General features: G+C 40.2%; 1 protein-coding gene across 2 annotated transcripts in view; it reads left to right on the top strand.

Annotated features, from left to right (window-relative positions):
* Nucleotides 1-12,848, top strand: part of DAAM1 (dishevelled associated activator of morphogenesis 1) — a 188,262-nt gene that overhangs the window by 104,069 nt on the left and 71,345 nt on the right. For both annotated transcript variants that reach the window (XM_056133324.1, XM_056133323.1), the window contains exon 3: nt 63-152. In XM_056133324.1, the coding sequence (XP_055989299.1) occupies nt 63-152 (90 nt within the window). The remainder of the gene's footprint in view (nt 1-62; nt 153-12,848) is intronic.

Below are 12,848 nucleotides of genomic sequence, written 5' to 3'. Positions count from 1 at the left end.
ACAACAACAACAAAAAAAGCATAATAATAAAAACAAATACTAATTATTATTTCTCTTTTCAGGATGAGCTTGACCTCACAGACAAACACAGGGAAGCTATGTTTGCACTTCCAGCTGAGAAAAAATGGCAAATATATTGTAGCAAGAAAAAGGTAAGATAATCCTTGTGACTATAAGTAGCTGGGACCATGGTTATATACTCTTTGCGACTATAGTTAGCTGAAAAATCATTATGTTTGATTCGCTTTGGTTTACCTTTTCACCACCAAAATTCACTCAGCTCTTTATAATGGAAAGGCCATGTTGAATGTGTCTTATTGTGTCCTGGGTACTACCTGGACTCAAATGCCTACTCTTTGACTGCTTTTTTTTCCCCCCAGCATTGCACTGGGCATCCTCGCCCCCCATCTAACTCCACCACTTCTTTCCTGCATCCACACCTCTAGCCCTCACTTTTATTTTTGTGCAACCGAGACCTGAAATCACATTTTGTTGCACAAGATCAGATCACAGCACCACCACTCTTTTCCCCCTTGTTCTTTACACAAAATTTTGTTACAGAAAGAGAAGGGGAGAGAGATACTGGGCATAGAAAAAATACCAAAGTTCTCATTTCTTTACCATTCAAGGCCCTAGGCATCATGCCATGAATTATATCTTTTGCGGTCATTGTCTCTCAGCCATATGGCAAATTATTGGACTATATCCACCCTCGTTTTGGGAACCAATCCTGGTCATGATCATTATTTACCTTTTTATTCAGTAGAGATTTAAATCAAGATGGGGTAGGTGAAAAAGTCTGGGCTAGCACCTTAGGAAACCTTTTGTCAGTTTCCTAGAAAAAAAAAAGGGGGAACAAACTAGAAGAATTTTCAAGGCACAGTATTATCAGCTTCACCTTTTTTGTGGTGACTTGTTATGTTTTGGGGCCTCCTTTGCCTACATGTCTCTTAGAACCCTTGCCCCCTCTTTTGCTGCTGTCTGCAGTGAATCTGCTGCATTCAAGGAGCTTCTTTCCAGCAGAGAACCCATTCCCCTGACCCACCAGGCTTTATGCACCTGGTTGCATGTGTCACTCATCTTGTTAAGTCCAGTATCTGATACTTCGAAATGAACAGATGATGAATGAACCAGTGAGTTGTCACTACTGTGATACTGAATACCTTCAAAAATTTTTAAGGAATGTGTAATTTTCTACCTGGGCACCTCTAATTGAGAAAGCAATGTGTTGGGTTTAATTTCAGGGTCATTTGCTGAGAGATGTGTCCCACTGTAATCTCTCTGTCTGATTTCTGAGTCACTATCAAATCAGACCAAATTAGTTGAACGTAGTTCTTAGTGACCAGAAAGATATATCTGTGAATGACTATTTCTTTTCTCTCTTGTACACATCTCAGCAGCTAGGGGTTGAACTGATTGTTATAGCTCAGGAAATAGATGTAATATACCAGGAAACAATTTTAAAATGAAAATAAAATAATAGGTAGAGAAATAGTTCTATGGGCTGAAGTATAGTTTTATGGGCAGGAGGCCCAGGTTCTATCACCGACACCTCATGATTCCCCCAAGCCCTGAGCTGGGAGTAGCTCCTTAGCACAGGATGTCTCCCTCCAGAAAAATATTGAAATAAAATTTGTTTGTTCTACTTGGAAGCTGCTGCATTGTCTTGTCTTTGGAAACAGGGAACTTGTCACATCTTAAAGACCTGATCAAGGATCAGAGAGATAGCACAGGGGTTCAGGGACTTACCTAATACAAGTCTAATGTAAGTCTAACTTCATATGGTCTCCTCAGCACAAGGCCAGGAGTAAGCCCTGAGCACCACTGGGTGAGGCCTAAACCTCCTCCCTGCCAAAAAATTAGAACTAAGAAAGCAAAATGTTCCAGTTCCCATGTACACAAAATAGACAACACAGTTGTCTATTTTGGCTCGTCCAGGTTCAGATTTCTTCCTCAAAATTAGGAAGCAGTGTGAAGTGAGGATTGAAAATATGCGCACAGGAAAAGAAAGGGCAGGAAAATGGAAGCAGAGTACAGAGGGGAAAGTTTGCTTCTTTCCCAGATTTTATTACACCCTTGACAGCAATTGCAAGTTAATCATGGGAACTACTGCCCCTTCGATTAGAAGAGAAAACCCCTGGAGATAGTAATGACCTCGGACTCACAGCTGCTGCTCATTTTTCAATTTCAGTCCCATCAAATCCCCTAGCAAACCTTGTCTAATGTGTGCATTGGTGGGAATAGCTTTTTGTTTGAGGATGGACATATACAATTCTCATTTCCTGACAGATGAGTCCATCCTGCTAGTACCTGGCCTGGCTGGTACTACTAGTACAACCAGGCCAGTTCTACCTATTTCATTCTCTCAGCTTAGATTCCTCATGTGATTCCACAGTGGCATGACTGAACAGGAAAGTCCCATGAGCTTATGGATTGGCCTCACTTTATAATGGATGTTTTAACATTACATTCTCTCAGACTGTTATCATAGAGAGTGCCTTCAGTTTTAAACTGCCTTGGAGGGGCACTGTAATGATTTGGGAAGTCACGTCATAAATAAAAGGACCCTCAAATCAAAGCAGGCAAAGACTCTGACCCAAGTCTCTGGATGGCAGGTCCCATATTCCCCTAGTAGTCTATGATGATCATCCTTAATACAAAGAGCAGATTATTTTCCTTGGAACATTTCCGGTGAGCCTTTTCAAATCAGGCTTGTCATCGGCATGCCAAACCACATCCATTTCTCAGGCTGAAAGTCGCACACCCGCGGCCCCTTTAGATTTTCCATCGTTCAAGATTAGAACCCAGGGCATTACATTTGTTCTCACACATAGTGAAGCCATAGAGTAAGAACCGACTAAAGCCAACAGAAACATGAAGCAGTGAAAGGCAGGCTTTTTGTGTAAAAGTCAACAGCGGTTTTGGAGGCAAAGAGATTGGGAAATGAAGATGGGGCCAGGCCTTTCCCAGCCAAGTGGCTCTTTTCCATCCAATCATGACTTGAGTCCCAGCACTGGCTATCTGCTTATCAAGCTCTGCATTCATTTCTGAAACTTCTCTAAGTCTCTGGTTGAAACCCCATTCCAGAGCCAAAAAAGCAAAAGTATTCTGGAGCTAAGAGAATTGGAAAGAAATTAATTGGAATGTTGCCTAATTGAGTAATCCGGAGGAGAGCAAGAGACGGATGCTGTGCCTTCTTGAAAGTCCAAACAAATCACTAAAAGTCACTGGATTGGTTGGTGTCTTGTGCAATGATCCAGTGTCCTTTTATTATTGTTAATTTTTTTTTTTAAAGCTTCCCATGAAGTTCCAGAAAAAGGTCCTATTGGTAAGGCTGGGGGTATTTTCAAATAGGAAATGTGTGTGGTTCTTATCTTTAAAGGTAATTCCCTTTTTAGTTCCAATCATAACATACTCTTTTGTTTAAGTGAGGTTTTTCCCATTCTCCAGCCAGAAACTGCATCTGTTAACAATCTTTTGGATTTTTAAACTGAAGCTTTTTAAACAATGAGCCATCTGACCACGAAAGGCATCTGGCCATGCTGTATTTGCTTATTGTTAACATGATTTTTAAACCCTGGGAAAAGTAAGGAGTAAATCTTCAGAGATGATGAAATAGAATGGTGTGTGCACTGTATTATGCTAACAGCAATCTTATCAGCACAGGCAGAAATCTTCTTTAATTGTAGTTCTTCACAGAAGCAATAACTGTACTAATTGTATCATGTAACCAGTTCCTATAAGTACCCAGGAAATACCTTTTCACCCTTTTGAACTTAAGAGTTTACAACTGAAGGGGGAAGAGGCAGATATTGTTAGCTGTAGTATCAGGTCATGGAGGTGACAATCAGAACTGGCTGATTGCTCAGAACTTTTTCTTTTTCTTTTCTTTTTTTAATTTTATTGAATCATCGTGAGATAGTTACAAGCTTTCATGTTTGGGTTACAATCACACAATGATCAAACACCCATCCCTCCACCAGTGCACATTCTCCACCACCAATATCCCCGGTATACCCCCCACTTTCCTACCCTCCCCCTGCCTCCATGGCAGATCTTGGAGCTAAGCAAATGGCTCTGAATTCTTCATATTTCCTTTCCTTATCTTTTAAACACTACTTTGGAAAAGGTAAATTTTTTTCTCTGCTGCTTCTGTGTTTGACTCTTAAATAATCCAAAAATCTTCCCTTTTTCTGGCTGCAGTTCAGCCGCTGTGATTTGTGCAAAGCTGGGTGTGTGGTGCTGGGCACACTTTGAAGAAATCTAGAAAAGTGGCAAAAAATTCAGTTGCTACTCTTCAGTCACTCCTTTTATTTGGTTTGTTTACCCTAATTGGATCACTTTACTCCTTTCCACACACACCCACACACTGCTTGTATTGTTTATGGTTACCAAGATGCAGATCTTTCAGTTTCTTTGAGAGTTGAGTTACTTCTGTGTTTGGAGTGGAGGGAGGAAGTGGATGGATCAAAACTTGTGTTTAAAGGAACTTATGCAAAAACAATGGAATTAAAAACAAAAGAGCCATCACATTCTACACAACTGTCAAACAGCTTCACAAACTGGAAGATGAGATGATATACATCAATCCCTTGAGTTGTTCACAGTACCCTAATGAGAAGTTGCAGTGGGTAGGCTGAGAAGCAGTGGTCTGATGTAAGGCTTGGACGGTTCAAAAGTGAAGAGAAGTTAGGTTACCTCCCCTTTCTTAGAGGGAAAAGGTTTTGAACCTTCAGATGTCCAGTTTGCTAGATGTATAAATTTGGGAGAGGGAGCCAATAAAAGAGAGAAAGAAACCAAGTTTCTAGACTTCTTTAGAAGTAGTACTCAGTATCAGCAATAGTTTTCTGGGAAACTGTGACTAATTTTTTTAATTTTTTAATTAATTAATTAATATTTTGCTTTTTGGGTCACACCTGGTCACACCTGGTGATGCTTAGGGGTTACTCCTGGCTCTGCACTCAGGAATTACTCCTGGTGGTACTTGAGGGACCATATGGGATTCTGGGAATCGAACCTGGGTAGGCCGCATGCAAGGCAAACACCCTACCCACTGTGCTATCTATAGCTTCAGCCCTGTAACTTTAAACAAAGTTACATATAGAAGATAGAGTTACCATAGCTAATTACTATGAATAAGAGGTAAGTGTCTATGTTATATCTCTTCTGTGTTATATTTTTCCCCACACTGTCATCACTAACCCTCCCCCCCACGCCCAAACACAACATATAAGGTTAAGCAATTTCTATTCATTTATCATATTCACACCTACTTGTTCTAGTTCAGGGTCTCAGTGTCCAAAGCCAATTCTAGCAGCTCAGGGCTCCAGGTGAGAACCAACTGTGGTGCTATTCATTACACAGCACATCACACCCACAAGCCTGTATTCACTCAGATGGGGATCCTTTAGAATTGCCAGTGAACTGAACATGCACACCCTTGACTGTGAAAGAAATCAAAGTACCCAGAGAAAACCTAGGCATGGGGAGCACATGCAAAGTCCTCACAGACAATGACCCCTCCAGAATATTTTTTTCTCATCAACATTATAATGAGATGATGTTGAGCAAATGTTGCATTTGAGAACTTTCTGTACCAAATTTGGTTTTGTATTTGAATTGAATTTTCAGCCTAATAGTGGATTTCAGTTGACATTTGTGTTTATACATGATAGGGAGTTAACGTGATAGAAGTAGTAACCATTAGCAGTAAGACTGGGCAGTTTTTCTCCTTCTCTGTAAAAGCCATCCAAGGGGAACAAATTTACTGGAGGACAATAGGCATGTCTAGGCTCTGCAGACTCTACATAGTCCCTAGCTTTGTAAGATGGGAATTGATCCATACTACTAGATTAAAACAATAAAAACTAAAAAGCTCTGATATCTGGGGCTTCACTTGGTGAAGCAAATTCACCCAGGGAAGCCCACTTGGTGTGTGATTTAATGGCTACTTTCTCTAAGGCAGACTTTCAGATGGAGTCCTCTGATGATAAAATTCTTCAGTCAGATTTCCTAGAGTGGATGATCCTAGTAGTAGAAGATAAAATCAAATAATGCCAAAATCAAATATTCCAAGTGTTGCCAGAAGCTCCATGGTAGGATAAATAGCTGGACTTGGGCATGTAGAAAGGCACAGTTAAGCTCTGAGGTGAGGATCTGGTAGGGTTGGTGACTGAGAGCATAGTTGACCCAACACATGCATCCATGGAGCAGTTTAGCTAGTGAAAACTGATGCTATCATACCTCCGTGCTGTCACCTGGAAACTGACTCTTTTCCCAACATTTGATCTGTGTTCACATACACTGTATGCTTTTCCTCTGGGTTTGGTCTTTGTCCCTTCTGCCAATGCTTCAAAGGTCACTTTTAGACTGTTGACCTAATGTGATCTTTATCAAACACAATTGGCAGCACTCATTAGGAAATCTATGAAGAGACTTTAACTCTTGAGAGATGAGGACAATAGGAAAAGATAAAAATAACTGAGATTCATTCATCAGTGGGAAGAGAGACAGTCAGCTGGGAAGTTTGATGCAGTTTGATGCTTGTAGGGTATGGCCCAGAGAAGCTATGTATATAGTTGTTTTCTTTTTTAATAAAGACACCATTATTTATAAAATTATTCATAGTTGAGTTTTAGGCATACTGTGTTCTAGCATCATTCTTACCACCAGTGTCAACTTCTCTCCACCAGTGTCCCCAGACTTTCTATAATCCCCCAGCCTGCCTCTTTGACAAGCACATTTTTAAGTTTGGTTGTTGTGGTTTGGATCTCCTGCTTTCAGTGTTGTTGAATCTTCACTTGGAATATGGAACTTTACCACTCCTCTACACTATCAAGATATCCAAGGGACCCTTGCTCCCCATTACTTCCTGTCCACCTCTTTTTGCTATCCTCCTTGATTTCTTTCCCTCTCTGTTCTTCTTCCTATATTCTAGGGTCCAGGGTGATCAAATTATCCCACTATTTAATACCTTGCATTTCCTCATCTGGTTATATCAGCTATATTATCTGTCAAAATATTGCTAACTGCTGGTTGGTAAAAAGCAGTTGTCTCACACCCATCCTGTAAAATCCACCATGCAATACAACCATCTCCCCCAAAGTTCTACCAGTCTTTCCCCATGATTCAGGAACTCCTAGTATGACTCAGCCACAGACTCTTACAATGTGTTCCTACATTGCCTCATTAGTTCCAGTTTACTGATGCCTGTTATTATCCTGGTTGATAGTATTTTGAACACTGGTCTGATAGTATTTTGAACATTAAACAAGTGTGAGATGCTGACTAGCCTGACACTGGTGACCAAAACCCAGTTGATAATAGTGTTCAGAGGCTCAACCGTTGGCCCTGGAGTCAGGTCCCATCCCTGGTATTGCATGGTTCCCCCAAGCACTTTCAGGTGTGACCGTCAACCCTCCTCTCATTTTCTTCGAAGTATAACACTGTATAATTAGTACAATAAAAGGTTTTGCTGAAGGTTATGTAGAGAGGTGGTTGGACAGATGGAAACGGTTGTTAGGTGGGGATTGTGGATACTTTGTTTTGGTTTCAGTCATACAAAATTTCCATAGTGCATTTTTCTTCCTCCTCCTATGGAATATTTTTTTTCTTAATATAAAAATGAAATTGCTCTTTCACATAAAGGCAGACAGTGTATCTTGTGTAATGCAGTTTAGTCAAAGCATCAGGATCTCTGAGACACACATGTGTACCTAGAGAGATTGGCCCTTATCATAGAAGCTGACTAAGCAGCCTCCATAAAACTATGCCGTTACCAAGTCCATGGAGCAGGCGCTTGGGAAGGAAAATCGAATGTAAACTGAAGGAGAGCAAGGATAAGCTGGAGCCCACAAGGACGTTCTGGCAGCTCTGTCATTTCTCTGTTGCAGGTGTCCTGTAGAACCCTGGGCTTAGTCAAGGAGGTCAGTACTCACCCCACTGGCTCAGGAAATGCTCACAGAGGAGCCAGTGGGGGTGGAGCAATTACAGAGCTATAGTCTGTTCCACAAGGAGGATGGTGAGCCTGCAGAGGGGACACATGTGTAAGCTGCAAAATGGGACACTGCTCCCCACTTCTCCCGTATTTCTTTTGTGGCAGCCCCTATCTGGAAGCCGTAGAAAGGGTGCTCTTCAGCCTTTGCTGCTTGAACATTAAAAAACCACCTCATCTCTGGTGAAATGAGAAGGAATAAATATTATTTAAACTGCAACCAGGCTTTTTGTTGTCAAGACAACCTAATTCCTCCCCCCCCCCCCCCATGTCTACTGTGGGGAGCTGTTTTCTCTCTTCCTCTTTTCTTTTTTAAATTTTTTACCCTTCCCTAGAGAATAGAACAAAGAGGAATCTGTGAAACACCCAGAGTTTTTCAGATTGAAAACACAGTGACCTTGACCCTGATGAGATTCCTCCAGTTTTTTGCCAAGAAACCCACTGAAGGCATCTTTGTCATTGCTCTTTATCCCCTAAAGAGTGTGCTCTCAAAACCGGTGACCCATTTTCTTCTCTTTTTTCGTTATAAAACCCAGTGCTATCAAAATGAGTAGTGAAATTTAAATTCAGAGAAAACATTCAAGACTTCTCTGCCTCTAGTAGCAAATAAAAATTAAATGCTAATGAACAATGATGGTTTATGAGTATTTGCCTCTTCCTGTAATCCCTTTGTTCAGTAATCCTAGCTTGGGATATTTCTTTCTTCCCAGGGCTGCCAGCACTATTATCTCTGCTGTGCCTTGCTCCCACCCTTGCCTTGTACAATCTAGAAGGGTTCTGAGCAAGCCTAGCAAGCTCCCCGTGACGTATTCGATATGCCAAACACAGTAACAACAAAGTCTCCAATAGAGACGTTACTGGGCCCGCTCGAGCAAATCAACGAACAACGGGAGGGCCTTTACCGTTTACCTTCTTTTTTAAAAATTCAGTAACCAATTTAAAATTCTGTGGACAACCTCTGGGGCCTTTTGAGGTATATTATGTAATAGTGCTTTATTTTTAAGACTTAAATGTACTGCCAGCATAAGACCCTTCATTGGGGAGCGTTATCTCTAAACCATGTTGACCCCTCATAATTATTCTAAATTATAGCCTAATATGTGTGTGACTCTATTTTTCTAAGATGTCAAGACATAGTTATAGAGAATACTTTGCATTTAAATTAAGGTGCATTTGGAGGGTAGCTGTGAAGGTAGGATTTCTTTTATTAGTTGTAGAATAATTGAGATGATTTGATGTAGTGCTATCAGATCAACTGAGATGTGCTCACACTGGCCATTGTTACAGTCATGGATAAAATGACCACAGTATGGATTGTTTCTGTTGTTCATTCACCTGCTAACCTGGGCTTCCTCCCCATCTTCTTGGAACAATAGTAAGAAATTCAGAAGCACCTCTGAGTTGAAACTGCACTTTTAGAGTTGGAGGTATTGAGTAAGAGGATACAATGTAGATTATAGAACTAGGTAGAGTTTACTGCCAGCAGAAGAAATTGGTAAATAGAGGTCCCTGTTGATAGCAAAGATTTTAGGGCATTTATTATTAACATGTCTCAGCTCTAACTGAATCTTATTTCAAGTCTTAATTCTATTTAGGAAGACTGAGGCTAAGAGAAAGAAAAATTCTACCTCTTTTCTCCTCTCACCCAAATAGCCCCCCACCCTCCTCACCTGCAAGACTTTTCTGATTCCCTGCTAACTCTGTGGAGCCCCAGGAACCCCACACTTCATTTGACTTGCTGGCATATTATTTGCTCCCGTTTAAGTGGGCATATGTATAGCTTGAGCTAGCTTTTAAAATATTTAAAAAGTGCCCTTGAAGGGACTGGGGAGATATTACAGCTGGAGGGTGCTTGCCATGAATTCTTCTTATTCAGTTTGATCCCTAGCACCACTTATGCTTCCCAGTACCCCTCCAGTAGAGACCCCTAAGGACAGAGTTAGAAATAAGCTCTAAGCACAACCAGGTGTGGCCTCAAAACCAAAAACCGGGGGCGGGGGTGGGGGGAGTCTCTCTTAGTTGCTTAGAGAAGTCAAACAGTTGATGATATCTTAGGGTTTGGGTGTTTTTTTTAATGGTGTAAAGAGTATTGTAAATGAAAACATTGCAATTCTCTTGTAATGGGAGAAGATCCCTTTGTAAAATATGACATCAAAAGATTGCATTAGCAAGTCAGTTTTCATAAATAAGTAATCTATTAGATTGGAATGAGCAAGATTTACAAGTGTTCCCTGTTCAGCAAGAAAATTTGTTCAGAGTTGAGGCATTTTAATTCATTCTAGGTATGTGGTTTCTGGAAGTTTAGCAACAAAAGAGAACGTCACCATCAAAAGGGATAGTAGAAGAATGTTTCGCACAGTTGTGATGCTGTTACTAGAAATCTCAAACCTTATTACAAGAGTAATCTTTCTGGATTCTGGTGAACTAGCATTCTCTATTTATTTCATTTTTTTCTTTTTTTTTTCCTAATTTTCACGATTAATTGATTTGCAATACTAGGGCTTCAGGGGTTTAGTTTCACAACCGTATATGTTTTATTGTTAACCCTCCTGCCATCAGAAAGATCCTCCTTGCGCCTTTGATAACTCTTCCCCCTTATTCCCTTTGCAACTGCTGTAGTTTTTATTGAATCTAGGAGTTATTTTTCTGGTTTCTTACCAGTTTGTTTGCTTGAGATATTTTTATTCCACATATGAGTAAAACATCGATCGTCTTTTGCTTCCTTATTTCACTTACCATAATTACTTCAAGTTCAGTTCATTTTGTTCCAAAGGGCACACTTTGAGCTCTTTTTTTAATGACAAGGGTACTGTTCTATTAACTATACATTACACGGCTTCTCTAGTTATACATTGATGGACATTTAGATTGATTCTTTTTCTTGGCTGTTATAAATAAACAACAAAAACATGGATCTATAAACATTTGGTTGAAAATATCTTTTTTCATATGCTTCAGATAAGTTCCTTAGAATGCTGTTGCTGAATCATTTGGGATTTCCATTGTTACTTTAAGAAGCCTCCCTACTGTCCTCCACAGAGACTGCATCAGTTTACACTTCCACCAAGTACCAGAGTTCCTTTTCCCCAGCATCTCCCCAAAACTTGTTTCCAGTGTTTTTGATATAGACTATTCTCATGGATGAGAGGTCATATTTCATTGTGGTTTTGGTCTGCATTTCTCTGATAAGAAGTTGTGTTGACCACATGTCTTTTTTGCATAATTGTCTAGTCATGCCTTATTCCTTTTTTTGTTTGTGTGAATTGGGTTGCTTGCATTTTTTGTGTGAGTTGTGTGAGTTCTTTTTATATTTTGGATATTAACCCATGTGAGACGTATAGTATATAAAAGAACTTTTTCCCAATTGCTAGGAGGCCTATTTGCTTTTATTACTTTAGAACTTTTTACTTTGATGTAATCCCATTTGTTTATTTTGTGTTCCCCTTGGGGGAGAGGGCAGGTGGAACAGTGGTGAGAACCACACCTGCTGGTACTCAGGTTCTCCACAATCAAGACATGCACCTACCCTGACTGCATCTCTGGGCCTTATGTGTATCCTAACAAATCAAGTTAAAGATTACTGTAATTATAAAAAAAAAAAAAGGAACTCCAAGGTTTAGAAAACAAAAAGCATTCTATTCAAATAGTCATAAAATTGTACAAAAGTACAGAGTATTAGAAATATTTAAAAATGGACCATTCACTCAGTATTATTTATTTGGATTCAGAACAAAGGAAACTGCTCTATGTGGTTCACTCTTCCTCTCCTCTAGACCTCTTTGCACCTCCAGTTCCAGAGCCAGACTTCAGTTCCAGATAGAAACAAAACTTTTTGTTTCTATCTTTAGCAAGCTCTTGACTGATGTGTGCTATCTCCAAACTCCGGAAGTTCCTCTGAGGCATTCACCACTTCCCTGGCTGGTGACTAACATGCAGGTGGCAGAACCCTCATCACTGCACAAACTGCTGACTACAACTAGAAATTACTCACTTGATTTCTTTCTTCTTCTCTGACCAGAGCATCTTGATCGTCAGCATCTCTATAAAAACTGTGAAAGTCTCACCTCTTGGTTGTATTCCTTGATCCGTTCACATATTACAAAATTGAAATCTGCAACTTGTTCTTCAGTTCTTAGGGCTAAAGTCCAAACTCATTTCTACCCAGAAGTTAATGCATGGATTTGGGTAATGTTGATTCTCTAGTGTGATTACTTGATCTTGCTTTATTCTTTGTGGAAACAGTGTGTGTCTGCCTTGTAAAAACCACCTGTTATTAGTGTTCCTTACAGTGATATTTCTTCAGTGAGTAATATCCCATTATCCAAGACCTTACTTCCCCTTAGGAAAGTTAGGGAACACTTGGGTAGACAAGGGTTGAGGAGAGTGATGTGTGCTTGCCTTCACTTGTAATCATTCAAACAGTAGTAAAAAAAAAATAACAATAAGGCAATGTATGCTGGAGTAAAGTATGAAATCTTACAAACTAAGGGATATGAAGTCATGGAGAGTGTGAGGATTGGGTGGCCTGTAGAACTCTGATTTCATCATGAAAATAGGGGCCAAAATAACTACACCCACAGTGTTCACCCCAGGCTTATCATTCTTACCTACTTTGAATTTATGTTCTGTGGAGAACATTCCTGCCAGAGCTCTCATCACTGGCAGATTCATGGAACCATGGCTTTGAATGGATGCCCTAGTAGCACAGTAATTCCCAGCTACCACAGAGAAGCTATCTTTGGCTTCCAAATCTTAGTTCTTAGCAGGTTCCTTTTAACAGCTCACTTTCGACAACTCTGGTACAAGACAGTTCATCATGTGCTGATTACAAGGTTAGGAGTACATGACTAGGTTG

Source organism: Sorex fumeus, unplaced genomic scaffold (assembly GCF_029834395.1).
Source record: "Sorex fumeus unplaced genomic scaffold, SorFum_2.1 ptg000098l, whole genome shotgun sequence".
Classification (NCBI taxonomy): Eukaryota; Metazoa; Chordata; class Mammalia; order Eulipotyphla; family Soricidae; genus Sorex; species Sorex fumeus.
The sequence above is the reverse complement of the archived record's forward strand: the minus strand, read 5'-3'. Positions and strand labels throughout refer to the sequence as shown.